This window comes from Erpetoichthys calabaricus, chromosome 12, assembly GCF_900747795.2.
Source record: "Erpetoichthys calabaricus chromosome 12, fErpCal1.3, whole genome shotgun sequence".
Classification (NCBI taxonomy): Eukaryota; Metazoa; Chordata; class Cladistia; order Polypteriformes; family Polypteridae; genus Erpetoichthys; species Erpetoichthys calabaricus.
The window spans coordinates 158,426,386-158,453,238 of record NC_041405.2 but is presented as its reverse complement, the minus strand read 5'-3'; the positions used below and the strand labels follow the sequence as shown (position 1 = coordinate 158,453,238).

Sequence of the window (26,853 nt, the reverse complement as noted above, 5' to 3'; positions counted from 1 at the left end):
TGGTTTCCTTTCACCTGTGATCAGTTGTAATGAGTGTGATTAGTGAAGATGTTCCTGGTCCATTCATTCCCTTGCTTAGTAGTGCAACTGACAGACAAACACCTGACTGTGGGTGGCAAGCCAGTTTCAAAAGATCTCAGGGATAGAGTTGTGGACGGACATAAGGCAGGAGATGATGGAGACAAAAAATCTCAAAGGCTTTATCAACCCCAAGGAGCTCAGTAATGTCCATCATAAAGTCATGTTTGGTACGACTAGGACCCTCCCTGGACCCTCCAAACTGGATAGAAGAGCAAGGAGGAAACTGGTAAGAGAGGCTACCGAGAGGCCAATGGCCACTTTGAAGGAGTTACAGGATTTGATGGCACAGAGTGGTCATTAATGGTGTGCAGGTGACAACCATTTGACAAGCGCTCCACAATTGTGGCTTGTTCGGGAGGGTCACAAAGAAATACAATACAATGCAATTTATTTGTGTAGAGCCCAAATTCACACAAGAAGTGCCGTAATGGGCTCTAACCTGCTCTGCATGTGTATTACGGGACTTGCGTCTGAAGATTGTAAGTATGTCCGATGTAAGTATTGTCCGTCTCGCAGGACGTGAAAGTGTCTCTCTCTCTCTGTCTCTCTTCTAAAGATTACGTCTCATCCTTGGGAAAAAGTCTCATCTCATCACAAAGTTTTTTTTTGTAACAGAGAAATAAAAGGACTTTTGCAAATTACACCTTCCCCTTGCTTAGTTTGGTGTCCTCATTGTCCAGCTCATCCGGTTACATTACTGGCGGTGTTGGGTTCAAGAGGCTCCCAGAAGGGAGATAGGAGCAGGTGGAAGTGGGCAATGATGCAATGGCCGTGTCAGTCACATGGATCCTCTTATTTTAGGGCAACAGACAAAAATACAAGAAAAGTGTGCAAAGAAACTCACGTCTACCATCCAGACTGAAACATCAGGCTGCACGTTAGTGACTGTCTCAAAACATGTCACACAAATGTCATGTGCTACATCTGTATCAGTAGAGCAATGGGCCCTTCACATGTCTTTATGCTGACATTTTGGTATTTACAGTTGGGTCCATAAATACTTGGACAGAGACAACTTTTTTTCTCATTTTGGTTCTGTACATCACCACAATGAATTTTAAATGAAACAACTCAGATGCTGTGTGTGGGCTGGCGCCCTGCCCGGGGTTTGTTTCCTGCCTTGCACCCTGTGTTGGCTGGGATTGGCTCCAGCAGACCCCCGTGACCCTGTAGTTAGGATATAGCGGGTTGGATAATGGATGGATGGACAACTCCGATGCAGTTGAAGTGCAGACTTCCAGCTTTAATTCAGTGGGGTGAACAAAACGATTGCATAAAAATGTGAGGCAACTAAAGCATTTTTTGAACACAATCCCTTCATTTCAGGGGCTCAAAAGTAATTGGACAATTGACTGAAAGGCTATTTCATGGGCAGGTGTGGTCAAGTCCGTCGTTATGTCCTTATCAATTAAGCAGATAAAAGGCCTGGAGTTGATTTGAGGCGTGGTGCTTGCATGTGGAAGATTTTGCTGTGAACAGACAACATGCAGTCAAAGGAGCTCTCCATGCAGGTGAAAGAAGCCATCCTTAAGCTGTGAAAACAGAAAAAACCCATCGGAGAAATTGCTACAATATTACGAGTGGCAAAATCTACAGTTTGGTCCATCCTGAGAAAGAAAGCAAGCACTGGTGAACTCAGCAACGCAAGAAGACCTGGACGTATACGGAAGACAACAGTGGTGGATGATCGCAGAATCATTTCCATGGCTTCACAACAGCCAACCAAGTGAACAACACTCTCCAGGGGGTCGGCGTATCGATATCCAAGTCTACCATAAAGAGAAGACTGCATGAAAGTAAATACAGAGGGTGCACTGCAAGGTGCAAGCCACTCATAAGCCTCAAGAATAGAAAGGCTAGATTGGACTTTGCTAAAGAACATCTAAAAAAGCCAGCACAGTTCTGGAAAAACATTCTTTGGACAGATGAAACCAAGATCAACCTCTACCAGAATGATGGCAAGAAAAAAGTATGGAGAAGGCGTGGAACATCTCATTATCCAAAGCATAGCACATACTCTGTAAAACACGGTGGAGGGAGGCAATGGCTGCCAGTGGCACTGGGACACTCGTGTTTATTGATGATGTGACACAGGACAGAAGCAGCCGAATGAATTCTGAGGTGTTCAGAGACATACTGTCTGCTCAAATCCAGCTAAATACAGCAGTCAAATTGATTCATGATCCAGATGGACAATGACCCAAAACATACAGCCAAAGCAACCCAGGAGTTTATTAAAGCAAAGAAGTGGAAGATTCTTGAATGGCCAAGTCAGTCACCTGATCTTAACCCAACTGAGCAGGCATTTCACTTGTTGAAGACTAAACTTCTGACAGAAAGGCCCACAAACAAACAGCAACTGAAAGCCGCTGCAGTAAAGGCCTGGCAGAGCATTAAAAAGGAGGAAACCCAACATCTGGTGATGTCCAGGAGTTCAAGACTTCAGGCTGTCATTGCCAGCAAAGGGTTTTCAACCAAGTATTAGAAATGAACATTTGATTACCAGTTATTTAATTTGTCCAATTACTTTTGAGCCCCTGAAATGAAGAAGGGATTGTGTTCAAAAAATGCTTTAGTTGCCTCACATTTTTATGCAATCGTTTTGTTCACCCCACTGAATGAAAGCTGAAAGTCTGCACTTCAACTGCATCTGAGTTGTTTCATTTAAAATTCATTGTGGTAATGTACAGAACCAAAATGAGAAAAAAAGTTGTTTCTGTCCAAATATTTATGGACCTAACTGTATATGTTTCTGTGACATGTGTAATAACATTTTTTCTTGTTGAAAAAAAAAAATGCAACCTTTTTGCTCGTTTTTTCCGGAGTTAAACACTAAGGAGAGTACAACTATGTGAAATATTCAAGCAAAGTGTGTTATGGAGTACTGATCCACATATTGCAACAGCATATCTGTTATACTTCAGCCAGGCATCCTTCCCGGGCTGGGGTTGAAATCCTGGTTTTAAGTCCTTTTTTTTGTGAGAAGTCAAGCAAAATGACCCCTTTTATTGGCTAACTAAAAAGATTACAATATACCAGCTTTCGAGGCAACTCAGACCCCTTCTTCAGGCAAGATGTGTTAGAGAAATTGGAGTTCCCTGTGTTTTTATAGACACTAGGAGAAGTAACAACATCAGTAAATCTTTAAGTGAGACATCTTAAATGTAAAAAATGAAGAGACCTCTTCAGGCTAAGGTTCATTTAACAAGAGAGAAGAACAATGTATGGTTAAGATCTTTGGATAAGATGAATGTCCAAGAAAGTCTTTTGAAGTTTCTGATGGGTTTTTTCCATACAATGTGGGTCTGTAGTCAGGTTGTCTGGATCAGTCTGAGAGATGCAAACAATTCTCATATCTGGCCATAAGACCCATGTCTCTATTCAAACCATGTTGTAATGTATTAAATTTTAGCATGAGTTTGACTTCCCATTCTTTTCTCTTTTTTAATCATTTATTTATGTTAATGGTTTTTGCATTGTGTAATATGCCTTGGTTATGATCCATGTGCTTTGTGGGTGATTTCCCCCCAAGGGTGGAGCCATCTGCCAATCACCACCAGGAATTTCCCTTCTGCCCTCTAAATCCAGAGGGTCTCTCATTGTCCCTTATGGTTTATTTTGAATGTGCTATGGAGTTGGGGAATGTTCCACTACGCTTTTCCTGATTTTTTGTGCTCTGGTTTCTGACTACTCTTTGGATTCTGGATTAGGACTTACAGTAGTTGCTTTTGGAATTGCCTTTTTGCAGACATTGTATGCCTTTTGTGCTTCACACTGTAACAGAGCTTTTGTGAAATAAACATTCAATTTTTTAATGATCCTCCATTTGCCCTTATTACTATCTGGGGTTTGATGGTGATATCCTCCTCTAGTGGGCATTTTTGGAACTATTAACTAACTATTAACTATTTAACATTATACAAGGTTACTGTCTGTTGTACCTGCAGAGTTATCACTCTTTAATTTAATATTGTTTTTTATCAATATGCTGCTGCTGGAGTATGTGAATTTCCCCTTGGGATTAAACAATTATCTATCTATCTATCTATCTATCTATCTATCTATCTATCTATCTATCTATCTATCTATCTATCTATCTATCTATCTATCTATCTATCTATCTATCTATCTATCTATCTATCTATCTATCATTGTAATAAGTACATAATTTTATTATTGCACTGTGCTCTGTACAAAAAAAATATTTTATAGATCCTGTGGTGGGCAGCTGGGTCCCATGCCCAGCTGGGACGCCCCTTCTACTTATGTTCCAGGGGAGCAACCATGGGCTCCTCAGTACCTCACCCAGGATGCTTGGTGGCAGCCTTCCTGGTTGACGATGGTGCCTCAGTTTCCCACAGGGTTCCATGGGAGATGGAGTTCTCCACAACCGTGTGGGGATCTGGGGTGGCCGCAAGGGGGTGCTGCATGGATCCCGGAGCCAACGTGGACACCTGTACAGCCCCGCCCGGAAGTGCAATTAGCAATAGGTGTGGGCTATAAAAAGGGCCAGCATCCACCACTTAGGAGCCAGAATTGGGAGGAAGAGGACGAGGTTGCCTGGGAGGAGTGGTGGTGCCAAGGTGGAGAGTTGTGTGGTTTATATTAAGTGCTTTTGGGACAGTGTTGTGGCTGGGGGGTTCACGGGGAAGATGTGCCCTCCAGCTGAAGAAAATAAAGTCCATGTTTGGATTTTACACGTGCCTCTGTGCCAGTCTGTGCCGGGTCGGGCGCTATATAGTGCCTTTATCACAATCCACTCACATGTACAGCTAACACAAGGCCAGATTTAGCACACAGGGGCTCATCATTTAGAACTGATAGGCAACCATTAGAAGACAAGAAAGGGACAACTACGAAAATGGCGTTGTACTATTTCTGTGTGACAGAGTCAGCATGACATTGGATCTTCTTTTCCTTGTTTGGAATGGCATGATTTACCTAAGTGGGGGCCTGCACATGAAGAAAGGGTATAAAACCTTGGAAGATTGCCCGGCACACCTTTGAAGCCGACGGATGGATGGGAGATAACGTCATCCGATCCGGAAAATCCTTCCAGTGCAGCAACGAAAATGGCAGACTGTATACATTGAGCTCCCACTTCAGTAATAGTCTTGCTATGGCTTCCTTCGTCTGTAATGCCGCGTAAATCGTCATTAAAGACAGCTAAGTTATTTTCTCTTATGCGATTTCTTACAGCTGTATTAGTTTGGGTGGGATATCGCCTCTTTATAATATATCTATTTAGGTTCAGGTTACTTAAGATGCCACAATTGTAAAACAAACATATTTCTAGGGAGCTAGCGCCTCCTAGAGGAAAACACGTGTGTGCTTTGAGTATCCCAGTTCATAACAACTGCTATATTTATTTACAAAAATACCAAACATGTCCTTTAATGCTTATCATATTGCTCAGAAATTATCTTGCCAGTGGTCCCCATAATGATATACTATATGTACTGTATATTTTACTTTATCACTGGCTGATACCAATATAATGGCCTATTCATTCTGCCTCACTACTCAGAATTGTGTCCCAGTGGTCTGCCCTGCCATATGACTGAAAGTTACCATACAAAAGATACACCAAATAAAGCGCAGTCACCTTGCTGGCTCTTAGCACGCAGGTCATCAGTCCACTGACACAGCCCACGTCCCGTAGAATCTTTTTACTGTTGATATCTGCTCGCCATGACAGGTTCCTCAGTATGCTGGAGACGACCTGCAATGAGAAAAGACAACACAAATCCGTACATTTAAGTCTTGTTAGATGAGGCGGTCTGCTGGTTTTGATCTGTGCATAAGAAATCCTTCCAGTGAAACATTCCAAGAGGGCATCTCTCCTGTCAGAAAAAGCCTACCAAGCAATCATCTTACTAGGAATGGCATTGTAATTAACTGGCTGTGTATTCTGAGTCATGGCTTTTAATGTCAGGTTTGATGTGGAAACTGTAAATATACTGTGTGTATATATATATATATATATATATATATATATATATATATATATATATATATATATATCTCATATCCATATTACTAACCGAGAATGGTAAACCGGAAGGCACAGACGCAGGTCTCAGTAAACCGGAAGGCACAGACACAGGTACACGCCGATGGACCCAGGAGACATAGTGCGCAGGCGCCTACAGCCTGCGTCTCATAAACTGCAAGCGACGTGTGATCCACCGCAAACGAAGGAGTTACGGCTCAAAAACGAAAGAGCTCAACTAACGTAAATAAGACATGAAGCAACAACGCGCCCATAGCTAACGACTAACGACACGGCCACACAGAAAACAGAATTCTGCACTGCACCCCAGAGTCAAACGTAAGTCACTACGGGGTCCGCAAAGGTCCACAAAGATAGTACGGAAAGCGCGAGAAACTACAAAAGGCGCATGCACCTACAACGCGCTTCTGAACTAAATGAACTAACGTACATAAGACATGAAGCAACAACGCGCCCATAGCTGACGACTAACGACATAGCCACACAGAAAAGAGGATTCTGCACTGCACCCCAGAGTCAAACGTAAGACACTACGGGGTCCGCAAAGGTCCATAAATATAGGAAGGCGCGAGAAACTACAAAAGGCGCATGCGCCTACAACGCGCTTCTGAACTAAACGTCCACACTACACAGCATGGTCCGGGTAATAAGAATAAACAAACTCTCCGTATTAATCGTACGGCATCCTCACACGTCCAAACCATATAGCATATGTGAATCACATTACAGTGATGCATTATTAACAGTACAGGCACAGAAAGCGCTCCGTATTAACAGTAAGTGCTATTATCCATATTACTAACGGTAGACAACGGATAACTAATGGAGTCACGGTCACGGCTACACCTTTACACTCCAATATATCTCATACATTCATCAATGTATTTCAGGTTACCCAACACCGGGGGTAGGCGAGCAGGGGGCAGAGCCCCCTTGTATATATATAAGACATGCAGGTTAGGTGGATTGGCGATTCTAAATTGGCCCTAGTGTGTGCTTGGTGTGTGGGTGTGTTTGTGTGTGTCCTGCAGTGGGTTGGCACCCTGCCCGGGATTGGTTCCTGCCTTGTGCCCTGTGTTGGCTGGGATTGGCTCCAGCAGACCCCCGTGACCCTGTGTTCGGATTAGGCGGGTTGGAAAATGGATGGATGGATGGATGGATATATTTCTCTTCTGGTTCGTCCTGCTTCCACTTCAAAACTGGTCCCGCCCACACGCAGCCGACACGGCATTTCTCGATTCCTATTCATCCTCTTCCATGTCATGCACTATACTGGCCTGCTGACCGTAATCCATTCAACAAGTACTCGAGGTGCTGCCACAACGGTGAAGTAGCTTTACCACGCTTGCGGGAGCCACCTGTGTCTTTACAACAGCTTCTTACACAGCAAACATCAGAAGCTAAAAATTATTGTGAACACATTCGAGAATACAACTCTTCTCTAGCGTTTGCTTCTATGGGTGCACAGATAACTCAACCTCCTGGCCACGGACCATACTATTTTAAAATACACAGGCAAATTTATAACCAAATCTCTCCACTATACGCTAACACTTCTGCCTCTCCAGGATATGGACAGTTGTATGTTTTTGACACAGCGCAAGCTACTGATGTATGCTTACAAAATAAAGCAAACTCTGCATGCAGCGGAAATGTACTTCTCCAGCTAGATTCCATGCTCAGAACAATCAACCCCTTCGCTAAATCATACAAACACATGCATGAAATCGCTCAGACCAATCCAACAGCATCTGTACGAATGGTTTTCAAGGAAAACCCTGGGCAGGATTTACGACGATACAATGCCCCGACATGTCACAGCGATGTTGCAGCGATTTTCGTCGGAGAAGATGGCGGAACGCCTGCCGAAAGGGACATTTTGCATCTATCCCATAGGCAACTCCTGTAAACAGATTTCCACGCTCAATATGAATTGCGATCCTATGGTTTACCCACTTTTATTCCCTTATGGAGACATTGGCTGGCACAAAGATTTACAACATGTTCCCAATAAAAGAAGCGCCAAGCGAATAAGGCTTACTCAATGCCAATTTTACGCGTACAGATTAGCAATGAGGAATACATTTAGTATTTTGCACTCCAGCGGCAAACTATTCCAACAGTATGTCATAGATGCGTATGTTAAAACAGAGGGCGCGCGTCTCAACTACTGTATCTCAGATTACATCAACAAGATCTGCGCATGGAACTATCAGACGCACTGCAAGCAATCACTGAAAATAACAATGTACGTGTAGGCAAAATGATCAGATTACCATCCGCATTTCCAGGAAGTCAGGATGCCATGGCCATAGTACGTAAAAATCGGAAAGCCTGATTGATTTATCACTTTCACATGTAATTCTGCTTGGCCGGAAATTCTACATGCACACTGCCTCTGTCAAGAAGTATTTATTTCTTCATTCCTCTCTCACCGTTTTCCGTTCCTATTCTTACATCGCCGTATGCTACGCCGGGCGTCGGCTAGTATATATATATATATATATATATATATATATATATATATATATATATATATACACACTATATTTAAGACACTAGGGGCCTCATTTATAAAACATTGTGTGTATTCGAGTGTGAAAGTATGTGTATGCCAAATAACAGAAAAATGAGTATTCCAAAAAAAGTCTGACTTATAAAACCTGCTGTGCACACATTTCTACACAGTATACATTTTATAAATTACAATCACATTGTAGCGGGGCTACATAACAATCGTATGTTCTATGTTTGTGCTGAGTGTGTTTAATTTTCATTCTCCCGTTTACTGTCCATTATGTGTGCATCAGTGAATGTTGTCCCCGTAAGTGCAGAGGAGAAGGATGATGGAGTGAGACCGCAGCCTCGAGACCGAAATCACCTGTTGGATCCACCAGTTACATCCGGGACATTTTGCATTTAAAAAAGAGGGGTGAAGGCGAGAGAGAGAGGTGAGGAGACAGAGGAGAAAGGAGACAATTTACCCACACGTATGCAAAGACATCACCGCCATTTATTGCATCATTCCACTGCTTTCTTTTTTTACAGCCGATTCAACATCACAACAGCCAGAGCTGAGAAATCCCAGGGTTTGGATTCATAGCTGCCATTACCAGGACTTTTCACGGTGAGGTTGTTTTGTTTTCGTGAAGAAGCACAAGAACACTACAGCCAGTTTCAGTACCGACGGACTTTATTTTGGACTCATTTTTCACCAGATTTCAATCGGTGTGATTACCTGATCCATGTTTGTATTTGTGTTAAGTGTTTTTGTTAATTGTTTAGGGGCAAGTGAGGGTCAATGTAAATATTTGTATATTCCTATTCTTATACAGGAATTAGTCACTGATGTTTATGGGATTATGGTGTTTTGCATGCGCACATTATTATGTATATTGTCACAGGTGGCTGGGGGGGGCGACCCGGCCGGGAAACCTTGCAGGAGGTCTTACGCCTCCCCAAGACCACATGGGTGTGACCGCCATGGTGGCTATGGGGACCATGGGTACAGATCTTTCAAGCTCAACCCTGTAGGGGCCCGTGGTCACCCCGATGCCTTGGGAGCCCTGGACCTCAGCACTTCCGCCACACCCAGAAGTGCTGGGGGGAAGAGGATCGGGGACACCCGGAGTGCTTCCGGGTACGCAGCCAGCACTTCCGCCACACTAGGGAGTGCCGGTGGAAGATTGCCGGGAAGCACCTGGAGCACATCCGGGTGATTATAAAAGGGGCTGCCTCTGTCCATTCAGCGGCTGGAGTCGGGAGTGAAGGAAGGACGAGGTCTTGGAGGAGGCAGGGAGGCGGCCTGAAGAAGGAAAGGCATTGGAGAAACAGGCCTGGACATTGGGGGAGTATTGGGTTGTGTGCACTTTTGTAAATAATGGACTGTGTAAATAAACGTGTTGTGGGTGATTTGAACATGTCCGCCTGTCTGTGTCCGGGTCATCTTCCACAATATATTTTATATATATATATATATACAGTATATATATATATATATATATATATATATATATATATATATATATATATATATATATATATATATATATATATATATATATATATGGTTGAAATAGTTTACTGTCAAATAATGCAAAGAGTATGCGATACGTGTTTCGCCCTCATTCTGGGCTCATCAGGCGTACACACTCACTGCACTCCCTCTCGGGAATTGAAGCGTTACCTGGTAGGGAACCACCCATGCAATCAGATTGTGACACAGACTACGAATGCCGTGAATGTAATTACCCCGATCTACATGCTGTCAAATAAACGAACCACACGCCGTGGCACAACACTAGGGGCTTCGCCTCTAGCGCTGACGTCCGAGGTTCGATTCCTGAGAGGGAGTGCAGTAGAGTGTGTACACCTGATGAGCCCAGAATTAGGGCGAAACACGTGTCGCGTACTCTTTGCATTATTTGACAGTAAACTATTCAACCATTCTATGATCTGCTTCTCACAACTGAAAGAGGGCACCGTGGCGGATGTTAGCAGACTTGCTGGCCAACCACAAGCGTTACCTGGTAGGTAACCACCCATACAATCAGATTGTGACACAGACTACGAATACCGTGAATATATATATATATATATATATATATATATATATATATATATATATATATTCTTCTTCTACTTCTTTCGGCTGATCTCATTAGGGGTTGCCACAGCGGATCATCTTCTTCCATATCTTCCTGTCCTAGTCATTTGCTCTGTCACACCCACCACCTGCATGTCCTCTCTCACCACATCCGTAAACCTTCTCTTAGGCCTTCCTCTTCTCCTCTTGCCTGTCAGCTCTATCCTTAGCACCCTTCTCTCATTATACCCAGCATCTCTCCTCTGCACATGTCCAAACCAACGCATTCTCGCCTCTCTGACTTTGTCTCCCAACAGTCCTACTTGAGCTGACCCTCTAATGTCCTCATTTCTAATCCTGTCCATCCTCGTCACACCCAATGCAAATTTTAACATCTTTAACTCTGCCACCTCCAGCTCTGTCTCCTGTGCCACCGTTTCCAGCCCATATAACATAGCTGGTCTCACTACTGTCCTGTAGACCTTCCCTTTCACTCTTGCTGATACCCGTCTGTCACAAATCACTCCTGACACTCTTCTCCACCCACTCCACCCTGCCTGCACTCTCTTCTTCACTTCTCTTCCACAATCCCATTACTCTGTACTGTTGATCCCAAGTATTTAAACTCCTCCACCTTCACCAACTCTACTCCATCATCCTCACCATTCCACTGACCTCCCTCTCATTCAAACACATGTATTCTGTCTTGGTGGTCCTACTGACCTTCATTCCTCTCCTCTCATATCTCCACCTCTCCAGGGTCTCCTCAACCTGCTCCCTACTCTCTCTACAGATCACAATGTCATCAGCAAACATCACAGTCCACGGGGACTGCTGTCTAATCTCGTCTGTCAACCTGTCCATCACCATTACAGATAAGAAAGGGCTCAGAGCCAATCCCTGATGTAATCCCGCCTCCATCACTCCCACCACAGACCTCACCACGGTCACACTTCCCTCGTACATGTCCTGTACCACTCTTATGTATTTCTCTGCCACTCCTGACTTCCTCATACAATACCACAGCTCCTCTCGAGGCCCCCTGCCATTTGCTTTCTCAGGTCCACAAAGACACAATGCAACTCCTTCTGGCCTTCTCTCTAAACTTCTCCATCAACACCCTCAGAGCAAACCTCACATCTGTGGTGCTCTTTTTTGGCATGAAACCATCCTGCTGCTCACTGATCATCACCTCACTTCTTAATCTATATTATTGAATATTTGTCTGTCTTTTCAATTTACAATATATCCGTGTTTGATTTTACATATCTATTACTGTTTTTTGGTTATTTCATCGTGTCAGGAAAAGTAAGACAACTTGTAAGGAGTACGGCTTGTTATTAGAGCATGAAATCTCAGGCGATCCAAGGAACAAGTCTTGGTAGTGTAGTGACCGGTCTGGGTAAGAGGTCGGCCGTTACAACCTTATAAATATGCGTATGTTGAATGCACCTTAAACACCTCCACATCAGGAGTATGCTAATTAACCTCATACTTATGTAATCACCATGCTGCAGAACTTCATTGGCTGGTGGAGCAGCCCCTCCCTCCTGATGTACTGAGACTCCGCCCCCTGCCTTGAAGAGTATCAGGCTGCACTCTGTAACTGACAGTGCAAGATCATGTCTAGCATTATAGCGCCTCTCCTCTGCACTCTGGTGTAAGGTGTCAGTGTCTGAGAGAGTAGTCACTGTCACCCGGCACATGTAATGATGTGATTGTTGTCAAAGTGTCAAAGTCAAAGTGAACTTTATTGTCATCTCAGCCATATACAAGTATACGGATAGATGAAATTGCGAAGCTCAGGGTCCACAGTGTAACAACATGATGATTGTTACAAAGAGTACAATTAGTGCAGGCCGTGGTGAGGAAGGCAGGCTGTATTGTAGGCACGGAGTTGAACAGTTTGACATCTGTGGCAGAGCGACGGGCGCTGAGCAGACTCCTGTCAATCATGGAGAATCCACTGCATCCACTGAACAGGATCATCTCCAGACAGAGGAGCAGCTTCAGCGACAGACTGCTGTCACCGTCCTGCTCCACTGACAGACTGAGGAGATCGTTCCTCTGTCACACTATGCAACTCTTCAGTGCCACCCGGGGGGGTAAATGTTAACATTAAACAAAGTTATTGTCTGTTATACCGGCATTGTTATCACTCTTTAATTTAATATTGTTATTATCAGTATGCTGCCGCTGGATTATGTGAATTTCCCCTTGGGATTAATAAAGTATCTATCTAATCTAATCTAATCTAAAGCACTGAGCATTCAGCCACATATCTAATCAACAAGCCAGACACCGCATGCAGCGCCATCACATCTACCAAAGCTACTCGGCCTCAAAATAAACGAATCACCAGTTGGCCCAGGCTACCGAGACACAATGTTTGCCAGTCACTTCTTGGATGACTTGTGCATTAATGGAATGTCACCGTTTAGTGTTAACAAAAGTAGCTTCATTCTCAATCGATGCTCTATTATAATGCAAGTGCAGTAGAGTACTCTGATTACGTTAGGAGAACTGCAGATTATATGCTGGTAAAAATGTGTGACGTTTTATCTACGGGCACCCACAACATACAAACACTAAATGTACTGCCTCACTGGTCAGTTAATGGCTGCCAGCATTAACTGGTAACGGAGTTAAGCTTGGCTGAGATATCCCTGACCTATCAGTCAGTTCCTTTAGATGTGATAAAAAGTGATTGATATAAACTGACAAAAAAAAAATTCAGGAGTGCGCTCCCTTCGACTTTCTCGTATACCAAGATGGAGGAAAAGGTCATGAGAACCACTGCCAGTTGCGCAATATTTTTCAAATATCAGATCTCTTTGTTTCTCATCATAACAGATTGATAATATCGATATACAATCATTTATCTCTATTTATAATAAAGCTAGGGGGTTCACCCCCTGCTTGCTTCGCTCGCCAACCCCCTGGCCTGCGTTATGCACCTGCCACTTCGTGTCTCTGCCGCTCGCTCGAATTGTGAAGAGGGGGGCTGAACGCACCCCAAGGGGACACAGTTGCTCCTCCGAAACCCCCTCTTAAACGGTGATACAATGGGAAACAAATAGTTTCTTTACTCAGTCAGCTGCTGGCTTGCTGCTGCTGCTGCCGTGCCGTGTGATCTGCATCTCGAACATTTAAAAGCCTGTGCAGCAACTCTCCTACTCTTTGTCTTTTATTTCCTGGCCCCGGCTGTGGTTACATCTTTTGGCACAAAGTCTCATCTCGCGGGATGTGAGTTCTTGATATTTTTTAGTTTATAATTTAAAAATGGAATACGAATCTGAAAATCTAACAACATCACATTAAAGTTCGATAAATTCTGAAAAGGATGATACCAAACATTTATAGGAAGGTTTTAAAATAAGCTCGATTTAAAGCGTGACAAAAAAACGTCACCTAAAGTCGTTGCACTTTTAGACTTAGGATTTTATATATAGAGAGTAGATGATATTTTTGAACTTTGGGAGGTCGAAAACGGTGGTGGAATTTTTTCGTGACTACATAAGCGTTATCTCGATTACGTGCAAAGTAAAAAAAAGTGTAAACCTACCCATAAGCCATCGCCAACGTATCGTATTGCATCAGCTTCTATCCATTGAGGCAACTGCATGATTTACAGATTGCCTGTATTTTTTGATTCACACTCATCATATACATATATATTGTGGTGGATTGCCGGTTTCCCATTCCGGCCCTCACCCCCAGGCCGCCAGGAGGAGCTCTCCCGACAGCATGATCGTGCCCCGAGTTCCAGCAGGGCCTCATAGACTATGTAGTGTTTATACACAGCCCTGCTGGATACCTTGGGGGCCACCAGGAGTCACTGTAGGGGGGCTCATGGGCTCTTATGTGCCCTATAACCCGGGAGTATGTCACGGTCACGTGACAGCAAGGAATGACGTGCTCCTGGGGTGAAGAAAAGGACTGTTTACCCTGACCCGGAAGGAATACGGACTTGTGGGTAATGGAGCAGAGGCACCTCCGGGTCAGGGTGTATAAAGGACTCATTGGAAAGCCCAGACACTGAGCTGAGCTGGGAGGTAGGAGGGTGAAGTGTCTGGGCGAGGAGGAGTGTTATTGAGTATCGGTATTGTGATATATGAGTAGTGTGGTGTGGAGAGTGCTTTGTGCACATTATTGTTATAAAATAAAGAAGTCTTGGACTTTTATCCAGTGCCTGGAGTGGTACCTGAGGGTGTTAGAGGTGGACAAAGACCTCTACTGCTACAATATATAGTGACCAAAAGGCGCCATATCAACACCTGACCCGACACAGACAGACATGGGAGGCACACATGTAAAAGAAATAAAGTTTCGTTTTCTTCACCTATGGGGTACATCTTCCCCATGTCCTAAAGGCACAAACAAGTCTCCTTTTCTTCACCACCAAGCGTTGTCTCCCTCCTCCTGACTCGGGCTCCTGGAGTGGTGGCTCCTTTTATAGTCCACCCGGAAGTGCTCCAGGTGCTTGATCACCCGTTTCTGGTTGAACTTCTGGGTGTGGATGGGTCCAGAAACCCCTACAGTGGGCCACCGGGTCCCCACAGGGCTGTGGAGAACTCCATCTCCCATGGAGCCCTGCGGGAATCTGAGGCACCATTGCCACCCAGGGGGGGCTGCCATCTAGTGACCTGGAGGAGGTATTGTGTAGCCCATGCTTGCTCCCCCAAAGCATATACTGAAGGGTCATCCCAGCCGGGCATGGGCCCCAGCCGTCTGCCACAATATATTGTGATGGATGGCCGGGGTCCATGCCTGGCCGGGATACCCCTGCAACATATGCACCAGGGGGGCAAGGATCGGAAACCCAGTATCTCCCCCTGGACGCTAGATGGCAGCCTCCCTGGGTTGCAGCGGTGCCTCGGACTCCCCCAGGGCTTCATGGGGGTTGGAGTTTGGTGCAGCTCTGTGGGGTTCTACAGGCACCACCAGGGGGTGCTGCAGCAGGAGCTGCTGGCCCCTTTTGGGCACTGGTTTCGCCACACCCAGAAGTGCAGCCGGATGTCGGCAATCAAGCACCTGGAGCACTTCTGGGTACCTAATAAAAGGAGCCAGCGACCACCACTCAGTGGCCTGAGTCGGGAGGAGGAGGACGAGGTTGCCTGGGAGGAGTGGTGGTGAAAAGAAATAGTGTTTTGGTGTGTGTGTTTGTGCTTTGGGACTGTGTTGTGCCTGTGGGGATTACGGGGAAGACGTGCCCCACAGGTGAAGAGAAATAAAAAGTCTTTGGTTTTTATACATGCCTCCATGTCCATCTGTGTCGGGTCAGATGCCTATATAGCGCCTTATTGTTACTATATATATATATATATATATATATATACAGTAGACCCCGCAAAATCGCGGTTCAGGGTTCGTGGACTCAGTCGTTCGCGGATTTTTCCTTAGAACCTAACTATTAATTGTTAGTGGGAAGCACAAATATCCTCCGCAATTTTTTATGGCTTTTTCCGTGGCAATACTGTGCTGTAGAGGGAACTGCGGCTTGGGATGGTGAAAGTAGCCAATAGAATTTGAAACTGCAACTCCCAGCAGTCCCTGCAGTGGATCTGATTGGTCTTGTGCTGAGAACAGGAAGCAACCGCTGAGAGAAACGTGGTTTGGGATGGTGAAAGTAGCCAATCCGAGAGCGTTATTCATTTCTCCTTGCTGCTGATTGACTGCTGCCCTGTGCTGCGACTCCAGCTGAGTGTCCTCGTGTTTTCTATTTTGTTATTGTAATCATTTTGTTATTCTTAAACGCACAAGATGTCGCCTAAATGCCCTGCATCTTCTAAGGCTTCTGGCACTGAGCCTAAGCGCCAGAAGAAGTTTAAAACACTCCAGGAAAAGGTTGAACTACTGGATTTGCTCCGGGAACTAAAAAGTTCTGCTGCAGTAGCGCGCCAGTATGGCATTAATGAAAGCACCGCACGCTACGTAAAGAAGAACGAAGCAGCGATCTGGAGTACCGTATTTGTAAATTTCTGTGATAGTGCCAAAAAGGTAACGACCATAAGGAATAAAAATATCAGCAGGATGGAATCTGCCTTGACATTGTGGATCACCGACTTCAGGAAGAAGAACATCCCCTTGGACGGTAACATCATCCGTGAGAAAGCATGGAAATTGTACCAGCAGTTCACTACAGGAGACAATGTAGCAGCTTCCCATCACAATGTTCCTGAAACCTATAAAGAAAAGTCAGCACGAAACCTCACCAGAAGAAGACCCATCCAAAGATACGACTCCTCCTGAAGCGCCTGAAGAAGAGGCGCCACCTGAGGAGTTTTAAATCCTCTGCATTGTACTGCACAGCTACTTCATCATCATCATCATCATCAATGTCATTCATCTTTGGTGAGTACCCGTACATTTTACTGTATTTTAATTAAATGAAATTATTATTGCTGCGGTGGGTTGGCACCCTTCCCGGGATTGGTTCCTGCCTTGTGCCCTGTGTTGGCTGGGATTGGCTCCAGCAGACCCCCATGACCCTGTGTTCAGATTCAACGGGTTGGAAAATGGATGGATGGATGGACTGGACTGCCAATACTGATGCTCTGTGTAAGAAAGGACAGAGCCAACTATACTTCCTTAGAAGGCTGGTGTCCTTCAACATCTGCAATAAGATGCTGCAGATGTTCTAAACCAGACGGTTGTGGCGAGCGCCCTCTTCTACGTGGTGGTGTGCTGGGGAGGCAGCATAAAGAAGAGGGACGCCTCACGCCTGGACAAACTGGTGAGGAAGGCAGGCTCTATTGTAGGCACGGAGTTGGACAGCTTGACATCTGTGGAAGAGCGACGGGCACTGAGCAGACTCCTGTCAATCATGGAGAATCCACTGCATCCACTGAACAGGATCATCTCCAGACAGAGGAGCAGCTTCAGCGACAGACTGCTGTCACCGTCCTGCTCCACTGACAGACTGAGGAGATCGGTCCTCCACCAAACTATGCGACTCTTCAATTCCACCCGGGGTTTGGGGGTTTAAACGTTAACATTATTCAAAGTTATTGTCTGTTATACCTGCATTGTTATCACTCTTTAATTTAATATTGTAATTATCAGTATGCTACTGCTGGAGCATGTGAATTTCCCCTTGGGATTAATAAAGTATCTATCTATCTATGTAATCCTGCCCACTATACTAAAATTACATTCTATCTATTATAGTGCCTTTCACATCTATCTATCTAAATATTTACTCTACTTATAACAAAGAAAACAACAGCACATACCAAAGAAAACACGCTTGCATGAATTACAGTACGTATAGCGGTAACATCAGTATTTTACATTCTAGCACCGTGGGAGACACAGCAGTACAGTACTGTACAGTAGACGGGTTTACCTTTACATTCTGTTTTTAGGTAATGTATTAATGTATTAAGATAAGTTTGCAACGAAATTGAAAGTGCTTTGTGGGCATATACTGTATTTAGGATTGAAACTATAAAAATAGTTTACTGTAAAAGGCATTTTTTAACCACATCCAAAAGTCCCGGTTTTTCACAATTCGCGGATGCTCTAGGAACGAATTTTGGGGGTGTACTGCATATATATTATATATATATATATATATATAAATATATATATATTGCCTAGTTTTACTGTCAAATAAAGCAAAGAGTACGCGACACGTGTTTCGCCCTCATTTGGGCTCATCAGGCGTACACACTCTACTGCTCCCCTCTCAGGGAATCGAACCTCGGACGTCAGCATCAGAGACGAAGCCCCTTTACGCTGCGCCACGGCATGTGGTTCGTTTATTTGACAGCCTGTAGGTCCACAGTAATTACATTCATTGCATTCGTAGACTGAGTCTTGACGACCTGAATTGTGTGGGTGGTTACCTACCAGGTAACGCTTGTGGTTGGTCTGCCGTCGGCAAACATCTGCCACGGCGCCCTCTTTCAGTTACGAGAAGCAGATCATGGAATGTTGCATAGTATATACACCTGTATATATAAAGATGGTGCTTGTGATCAGTAGCATGAGGCTCATGAGAGGTGCTGCATGGCTTACCTGATGAAGCTCTTCACTGTCTGAAGCCAGCTGGGCCACAACTGCTTGCAGGCAGCTTTTCTTTGAGCACAAAGTGGCCTGAGAAGAGAAAGAAATAAAGAGAAAAATATAACATTTAAAAAAGAGAATGAGTTTGTATAACTGCTTTGGTATGGCCAGCAGAGGGCAGCAGAGACCGTGTTTTTATATCCTCCAGGTATATTAGTCTATCCCAGAGGTGGGCAGCGTCGGTCCTGGGGGGCCGCAGTGGCTGCATTTTTTTTTTTCCAGCCCAGTTTCTTAATGAGAAGTCAATTATTGCTCAAGTGACATTTTGATGCTTCATTTTGGTTGTCTCGCTTGTTAAGGTTCCCCACCCTTAATTGCTTACTTCAGTCTTAAACAGCTGAATTCAGTGTTTTAATTGCTCCTTATTAGCAATAAGATGTAAATGACAAAGCAGCCAGCAGTTCTCCATCTTGCTTGTTTCCATTTCCATCTGTGTGTGTTCATCATGCACTGTTTAATTCAATAAAACACGTAATAGAAAAATGTGACGGACTGAAAATGATTCTGTTTAAGGCTTCGAATCATTTTTGGAGGATCTCCTCAGATATAAGAACTTTACATTGCACAGGGCAACAAGCCATCAAATTAAATAAGGTCTGAGATTGGCAATCATTAGTTTCTAATTAAGCAGTTGGGTTGGAATGAAAACCTGCAGCCACTGCGGCTCTCCAGGACCGACGTTGCCCACCCCTGGTCTATCCTGTTAGATATGAACACAGGTACTGATGAAAGGAGCTATAAACAAAAAAACACTTACCTGGCAGGAGTAAATGTGCTGTGGCCCACTGGTGTTGTGAACACCTGGGTGAAGGGGGTTAAGGGAAGGTTAAGCAGGGGGAGTAAATGTCAGGGTGGTTATTTTTTTTTGTTTGTCCTCTTACCTTGTTTACCACGTCTCCAAAGGTGAGGTTGGTGAGGGCCATGCCAGCATAGCGGCGCAGAGCCACATTCAGGGGGTCGTTGTTCAGGCTGTGCATCTCGTGGTCCAGCTCTAGGAGTTCAGCCACCGCCTGCAGGCCACCTGAACGGCAAACGGCAGAAAATGTTGAAGAGTGCAGCCCTTGGCACCTGGAGTTCATTGTGGGACACTACTGTTAAATTCTGCTCCGTACTTGTAATATTTTTATTTTTATACTGTATTGTATGTTGTGAGACATGGACGCTATCCAGTGACCTGAGATGAAGACTGGACTCCTTCATGTGTGTCTCTCTGGAGAATCCTTGGGTACTGTTGGTTTGACTTTGTGTTGCTCACGGAGTCTCGAATGAGGCACATGACCTGCATTTTGAGGGAGTTTCAGTTACGGCACTACGGCCATGTGGCACCATTACCCGAGGGTGATCCGGCTCGTAAGAACCTCATTGTTGGGGACCCGAGTGGCTGGACCAGACCAAGGGGTCACCCACGTAGAGGGTCATTTCCGGAGGGTGGGACTGGACCGTGTGTCTGCTTGGGGGGTTGCCATCCGGGATCCTGAGTTGTTTCGTCGTGTGGTGGGTGCGGCAACGTGCTGTACCAGTGCATGCTCCCCAACTTGACTTGACTTGATTAAGGATTTGTTCTATTCTGTGTATTGTGTTGTATTGACCCCCTTCTTTTTGACACCCACTGCATGCTCTTTGAACTGCCTTTCCTGAGGTTTCTTCCATTTTTTCCCCTTTTTTTGGGAGTTTTTCTTTGTCTCCTTAGAGCAGGGGTGTCAAACTCCAGGGCCTGGAGGGCCGCAGTGGCTGCAGGTTTTCATTCTAACCCTTTTCCTAATCAGCGACCAGTTTTCACTGCTAATTAACTCCTTTTCCCTTCATTTCAACAACCCTGTTTTTAAGGATTCATTCTTCTGAATTGATTTGTTTCTTCCTTAAATGGCAGCCAAACAGAAATGAGACGTGAAACGAGCCAACAGATGATCAGCTAAACCGGGATTTCAAACTCCAACCAATTTCATTCCAACCAGTCTCTTAATGAGAAGCTGATTCTTGCTGTTAAGTAAGCCCGTTATTTAATTCAACGGCTTGTTGCTGCTCTCATTCTGCCACAGCAGACATTTCCAAATCGGTTGATTTTTCTGTTTTTTCTGTCATATGGTGGCTTGTTTTGTGTCTCATTATTGTTTGGCTACTAATTAAGGAAAAAGAGACAATTAAGGGGCCTGAGCCAAGTTAATTAAAACTAAAGCAAAAGAAATTAATTAGCAGTAAAAACGGCTCACTAATGAAGAAGATGGTTAGAATGAAAACATGCAGTCACTGCGGACCTCGAGGACCGGAGTTCTACGCCTGTGACCTAGAGAGTCAAGGCTGGGGGGCTGTCAAGAGGGTTAGGGTCTGTTAAAGCCCATTGCAGCACTTCTACAAAAATCAATTGTATTGTATTGTATTAACAATAGGAATTGTGTTTGTTCCCCCTGATCTCTGCTGTTGAATTCTGATGGATGATTTTTTTCGAAGTGCACATCCGTGAATCAGTGTTATGATCTGCTATATATTTAAATATTATAAAAATATTTTTGTGAGAATTCTAGAGTCCTTTTTTAATGTTTATGCATCCAAATGAATTTTTGACATTTGTCTTTTTCTGGAAAAAGTTTTAATGTTGTATCACCATTATGTATTATTATAGCACTGCCAATTTCTGCACTATAGTAACGATTGTTTTCATGATGAAATTACGCAGAAGAAAAGGGGGACTGCATCCCCTGTGACAACAGCAGAGCCCCCGTATAAAGGTAAGCGCACACATCCCATGTTAGGTGTGGATGATTTAAGTGGAGTGATGAGGGAACCTTGCAGAGTTTGCTTCACTGCAAGTTCTGTGAAATCACACAAATACTCGGAAACTTCTCCGAACTTCACGAAATGCACTCAAGTCAACAGGCTTATAATGGTGTAATGGGGTTTGAATAGCCCCTGAGGGCTAGGTGGGCTTCTGCCAACTATGCTGGACTAATGTAGGTTATGTATGACATGGGTGGCACGGGATGCTTGCACCAACAAATTTAGAATAGTGATTTCAGCCTATTGGGGGTGTGTGAAATAAAAATGAACTGCTTACAAGTTACTAAGGGTTAACAAAGGGTATCCAAAGGGCAACCCCACAAAGACAGAAGGTGGCATGGCTCTACCTAACTTTCAGTTTTACAAACTATAAAAACCTGGACATGGACACAAATAGATGAACATGCACAGGTTTGGTCCACAATAGAAATAAAATCCTGCTTTATATTCCTTGCTTTGTACCCCAATAAGTACAAGTTATCGTCAATATACAGTGGAGCCTTGGATTGCGAGTATAATTCGTTCCGGAAACGTGTTTGTAATCCAAAGCACTCGCATATCAAAGTGAATTTCCCCATAAAAAATAATGGAAACTCAGATGATTCCTTCCACAACCCAAAACTATTCATATAAAAATGATTAATACAAAATATAAAGTAAAAATACATAAAACAAATTAACCTGCACTTTACCTTTGAAAAGAATCATGGCTGGTGTGAGTGAGTTTCTGAACTCTTTTGGGATTCCACCCAACAGGCAGAAGAGCGTCCCAAAGCAATCGCAGTCTCCCAGCGCTGTAGCAGTTCACCGTAAAAGCGAATCCGAAAAGATCGCAGACATGCTATAAGCACTTGCCGTCGATGGGTGATACAAGGAACATTATAAATGTGCAGGGCACAGTACTACTTGGCCATGGCCCTGCCTGACTGCTGTCTCTGTGTATAGGAGAGAGTGGCAGATCCCGCTACAATAAATAACCGCGCTGTTCCTGTTTCAAGCTGAATAAAGCTGGTGTTGCTAATGTACTGAGACTCAGCTTCGTGTTTTGGGGTGCAAGATGGGGACACGTACGTCACAGCACACACACGTGGTCACCATGCTATAGTAAACAGTATATGATTGTACGGATGTTGACTGTGCGAGTGAGGCACGCCGACTGAGCCTGAGAACTGGAGATGATTACCCACAATCCCGCAGCGCGAAAGAGAGAGAGAGAGAGAGAGAGAGAGAGAAGAACCATCAGCTCAGTTGTAATCACGTGACGCTCTGCAGACAAAGCGTATACGTACTACTCGTATTGCAAGACCTCGCTCGTTTATCAAGTCAAAATTTATTAAAGATTTTAGCTCGTCTTGCAAAACACTCGCAATCCAAGGTTCCACTGTACTAACAACTCAATTGTGCTTCACTCACTCAGAATATGGAAGTACTTTAAGACAGTGAAGCTTTTATCGGTGGCACCTCTGCATGATAACCATCTTTTTTCCATGCTCTCAAACATACGCAATTTTTAAAGCCTGGAAAACATCTGGGATTAAATCACTCAGAGATCTGTACACAGACAACGTCTTCGCATCCTACAAACAATTACACTCAAAATTGAACTTTCCGGCACTAACGAGGGTTGTAAATGACATTCTGATATCCTCTGATGAAGGAAACTCCACTGCAATTATGTTGTTAGACTTAAGTGCAGCATTTGACACCATTGACCATTCTATTTTACTGCACAGGCTAGAAAATGATGTTGGGCTTACAGGCCCTGTGCTCTTATTTATCAAATTGATTCCAAAATGTACAGAAATGTGCTGACAGGACTCCATCATTATACACAGAAGTTCAATATGGTGTCCCGCAGGGCTCAGTACTCAGACCTTAACTGTTTTCACTTTACAGGCTTCCACTGGGATCTCTCATTAGGAAACATCATGTTAATTTTCACTCGTATGCAGATGACACCCAGTTATACTTTTCTTTTAGACCAAATGAAGTTTCTCAGATGTTGTCTTTAATTAGTTGTATTAGTGAATTAAAGGAGTGGATGAATGAGAACTACTTGTCTGTAAAACAGAGATTTTAATTATTGGAGGGAATGACGCTGATCACAACAATATTCTGTCATCATTTAACTCAGTTGGAATCTCCATTAATTTCACTGAATCAGCCCGCAATATCGGAGTTATCTTTGACTCTAGCATGTCATTTAAAGCACACGTCTCAAAGTTGTCCAAAACAGGTTTCATCCATCTTAAAAATGTTAGGAAATTAAGGCACTTTCTAAATAAACAGGATTCTGAGAAACTAATTCATGCATTTATTTCTAGTAGGATTGACTACTGCAATGCGGTGTTCACTGGATGTTCAAACTGTTCTTTATAAGCCTCCAGTTAATCCAAAATGCGGCTGCAAGAATTATTACAAGAACAAAAAAATACGAACACATAATTCCAGTCCTTGCATCCTTACACTAGCTCACGGTTAAGTTTAGGGCAGATTTCAAAATCCCCCTTTTAACATATAAAGCACTAGCAAAATACCCGCGCTTCGCAGCGGAGAAGTAGTGTGTTAAAGAGGTTATGTAAACATATATATACATAAACATATATACTTATATACATATCTACATACATACATTCACATATATATATATATATATATATATATATATATATATATATATATATATATATATATATATATATATATATATATATATATATATAAACTGTATATATATATATATATATATAAACTGTATATATATATATATATATATATATAAACTGTATATATATATATATATATATATATACATATATATATATATATATATATATATACTGTATATATACATATGTACTTATTGGCTCCTGTATTTAGGATATAGCAGGTTGGATAATGGACGGATGGACATTTGTATGCATAGCCCCATTTGCCCGTTTTCGTTTTTTTTCTTTCTTCAGTAATATTTCAGCAAACCCGGAGCTTGTCAGTTCAAATCCTGGTACTGACACCACTGTGTGACCCTGAGGAAGTCACTTCACCTGCCTGTTGTGCAAAAAACAAAAGTAATGTAACAAATTGTACCTCAGATGTTGTAAGTTGGTGGAATAAAGGCATAAGTAAAATAGATAAATATGTATTATACACATAGGAACTATTCATTTATTTTCAGTTAAGTCATCTGCAGCAAACTTTTATAAATGAGGGTTTCTGATTTTTAGATAGTGCAAAGTGTTTCTTCTTTATTGACGTTTTCTCTTGGAGAGCTTTTTTCATTTTATTGAAAATGAAAGCAGCAGCTGCCAAAATATGTAGCTTTTTTATTAATTTTTCAACATTGTGTAAAATAAATGTATAAAGTAACATAAAAACTTTAAATACTGGTTATTGTTTTACACTAAAATATTACTACAGAGATAGAAAAAAAGTAAAATGGATATGTTCTTTTTCTTTAAGGAGATTAAATATTGGGCGGCACGGTGGCGCAGTGGGTAGCGCTGTTGCCTCGCAGTTGGGAGACCTGAGGACCTGGGTTCGATTCCCGGGTCCTCCCTGCGTGGAGTTTGCATGTTCTCCCCATGTCTGCGTGGGTTTCCTCCGGGCGCTCCGGTTTCCTCCCACAGTCCAAAGACATGCAGGTTAGGTGGATTGGCGATTCTAAATTGGCCCTAGTGTGTGCTTGGTGTGTGGGTGTGTTTGTGTGTGTCCTGCGGTGGGCTGGCACCCTGCCCAGGATTGTTTCCTGCCTTGTGCCCTGTGTTGGCTGGGATTGGCTCCAGTAGACCCCCGTGACCCTGTGTTTGGATTCAGCGGGTTGGACAATGGATGGATGGATGGAGATTAAATATTACTGAAGAAAGAAAAAAAAAAATTAAACAGCCAAATGGGGCTATGCATACGAACTTAAAAGGTTTAAATAAAACAGAAATATATATTTTATTTTTACTTGCTTAACTTGTGGAGGGTGTATCCTGTAGCAAAGCCCTAACTTTTTTCGTGAAAGCACGTTTCAGTCAATAAGTGTTAAAAAAACGTGTAAAGATATTGACAATAAGCTAAGTCATCTGCAGCAAACTTTTATAAATGAGGGTTTCTCCTTTTTAGACAATAAGCTACGCAAACCCAGGAAGACATGGAATCGTTTAAATCAAGTATCATTACATCTTCCTTTCTTAAAGAGAAGTAAAGCAGTACTTATAAGCTTACATATTTATATATAGACATACATATATATATATATATATATATATATATATATATATATATATATATATATATACATATATATATATATATATATATATATATATATATATATATATATATATATATATATATATATATATATATATATCTATATCCGAAGCCGTGCAAGCACACTCTTTTGAGAATGCAATATATAGTTGTACAGAAGAAAAGCAATCTTGCCTCAAATGAATGGCAACCTTTTGTAGGTCTATGAAGTTAATTTAAACTTTAGGTTTACGCGGTGCTTTCTTTCCGAAGTACCTGCACTCATGAATATGTCTGTATGTGTCAGTGGGTGAAATCCACGCGCTTCGCACCGGCGAAGTACCGCTTTTAAATTTTTATTAAGAAGAAAATAAAACGTTTTTAAATTGAGGGAAAATATACTAATAACAGTTTGTTAAGGATCAGTTTTTTTGTGAAGCTGCCTTTACTCGAGTGATCACTTCGAGCTGACTTGGTGGCCAAGTGTAAGCGTTACCTGGAAGTAAGCACCCATACAATCAGATTGTGAATCAGACTACGAATGCCGTGAATGTAATTACACACTCACTGCACTTGCTTACGGTAATCGAACCTCGGACGTCAGCGCTAGAGGGGCTTAGCAGCGGTGAAGTATTGCTTTTAAATTTTAATTAAGAACAAAAGAAAACCTGAGAGGTTCGATTCCCGAAAGGGAGTGAAGTGAGTGTCCGGTTACCTACCAGGTAAAGCTTATGGTCGGACAGCAAGTGACGTAACATCAGCCACGGTGCCTTCAGTTGTGAGAAGCAGATCATAGAATGATTGAAAATAGTTTTGCATTTACCTTTTTAGTAAAAGGCGAGCTTTTAAGCCTGAGAAATCACCGCGTAAATGCACACGTTTAATTGCACATGTGTTAATATGTATGCTTACACAGTATTAAAAGACACTCAAAAATTAACGTCATTTACCTTCGTTCCCGCGTGTGACTCGTGCTGTAAATCTCTTCCTTGTTTTCAGTTCACGTGATTACGTAGGAGGCGTGATGACGCGATACGTGACTCCGCCTCCTCCATTACAGTGTATGGACAAAAAATATGTTCCAGTTATGACC

General features: G+C 43.0%; 1 protein-coding gene across 1 annotated transcript in view; it reads right to left on the bottom strand.

Annotated features, from left to right (window-relative positions):
• apc2 (APC regulator of WNT signaling pathway 2) overlaps window positions 1-26,853 on the bottom strand; it is a 119,597-nt gene that overhangs the window by 12,461 nt on the left and 80,283 nt on the right. The window contains exons 11-13 of the mRNA XM_028816616.2: window positions 19,631-19,770; window positions 18,702-18,779; window positions 5,687-5,803 (exon numbers count right to left, since the gene is read on the bottom strand). Coding sequence (XP_028672449.2) covers window positions 5,687-5,803; window positions 18,702-18,779; window positions 19,631-19,770 — 335 coding nt within the window. The remainder of the gene's footprint in view (window positions 1-5,686; window positions 5,804-18,701; window positions 18,780-19,630; window positions 19,771-26,853) is intronic.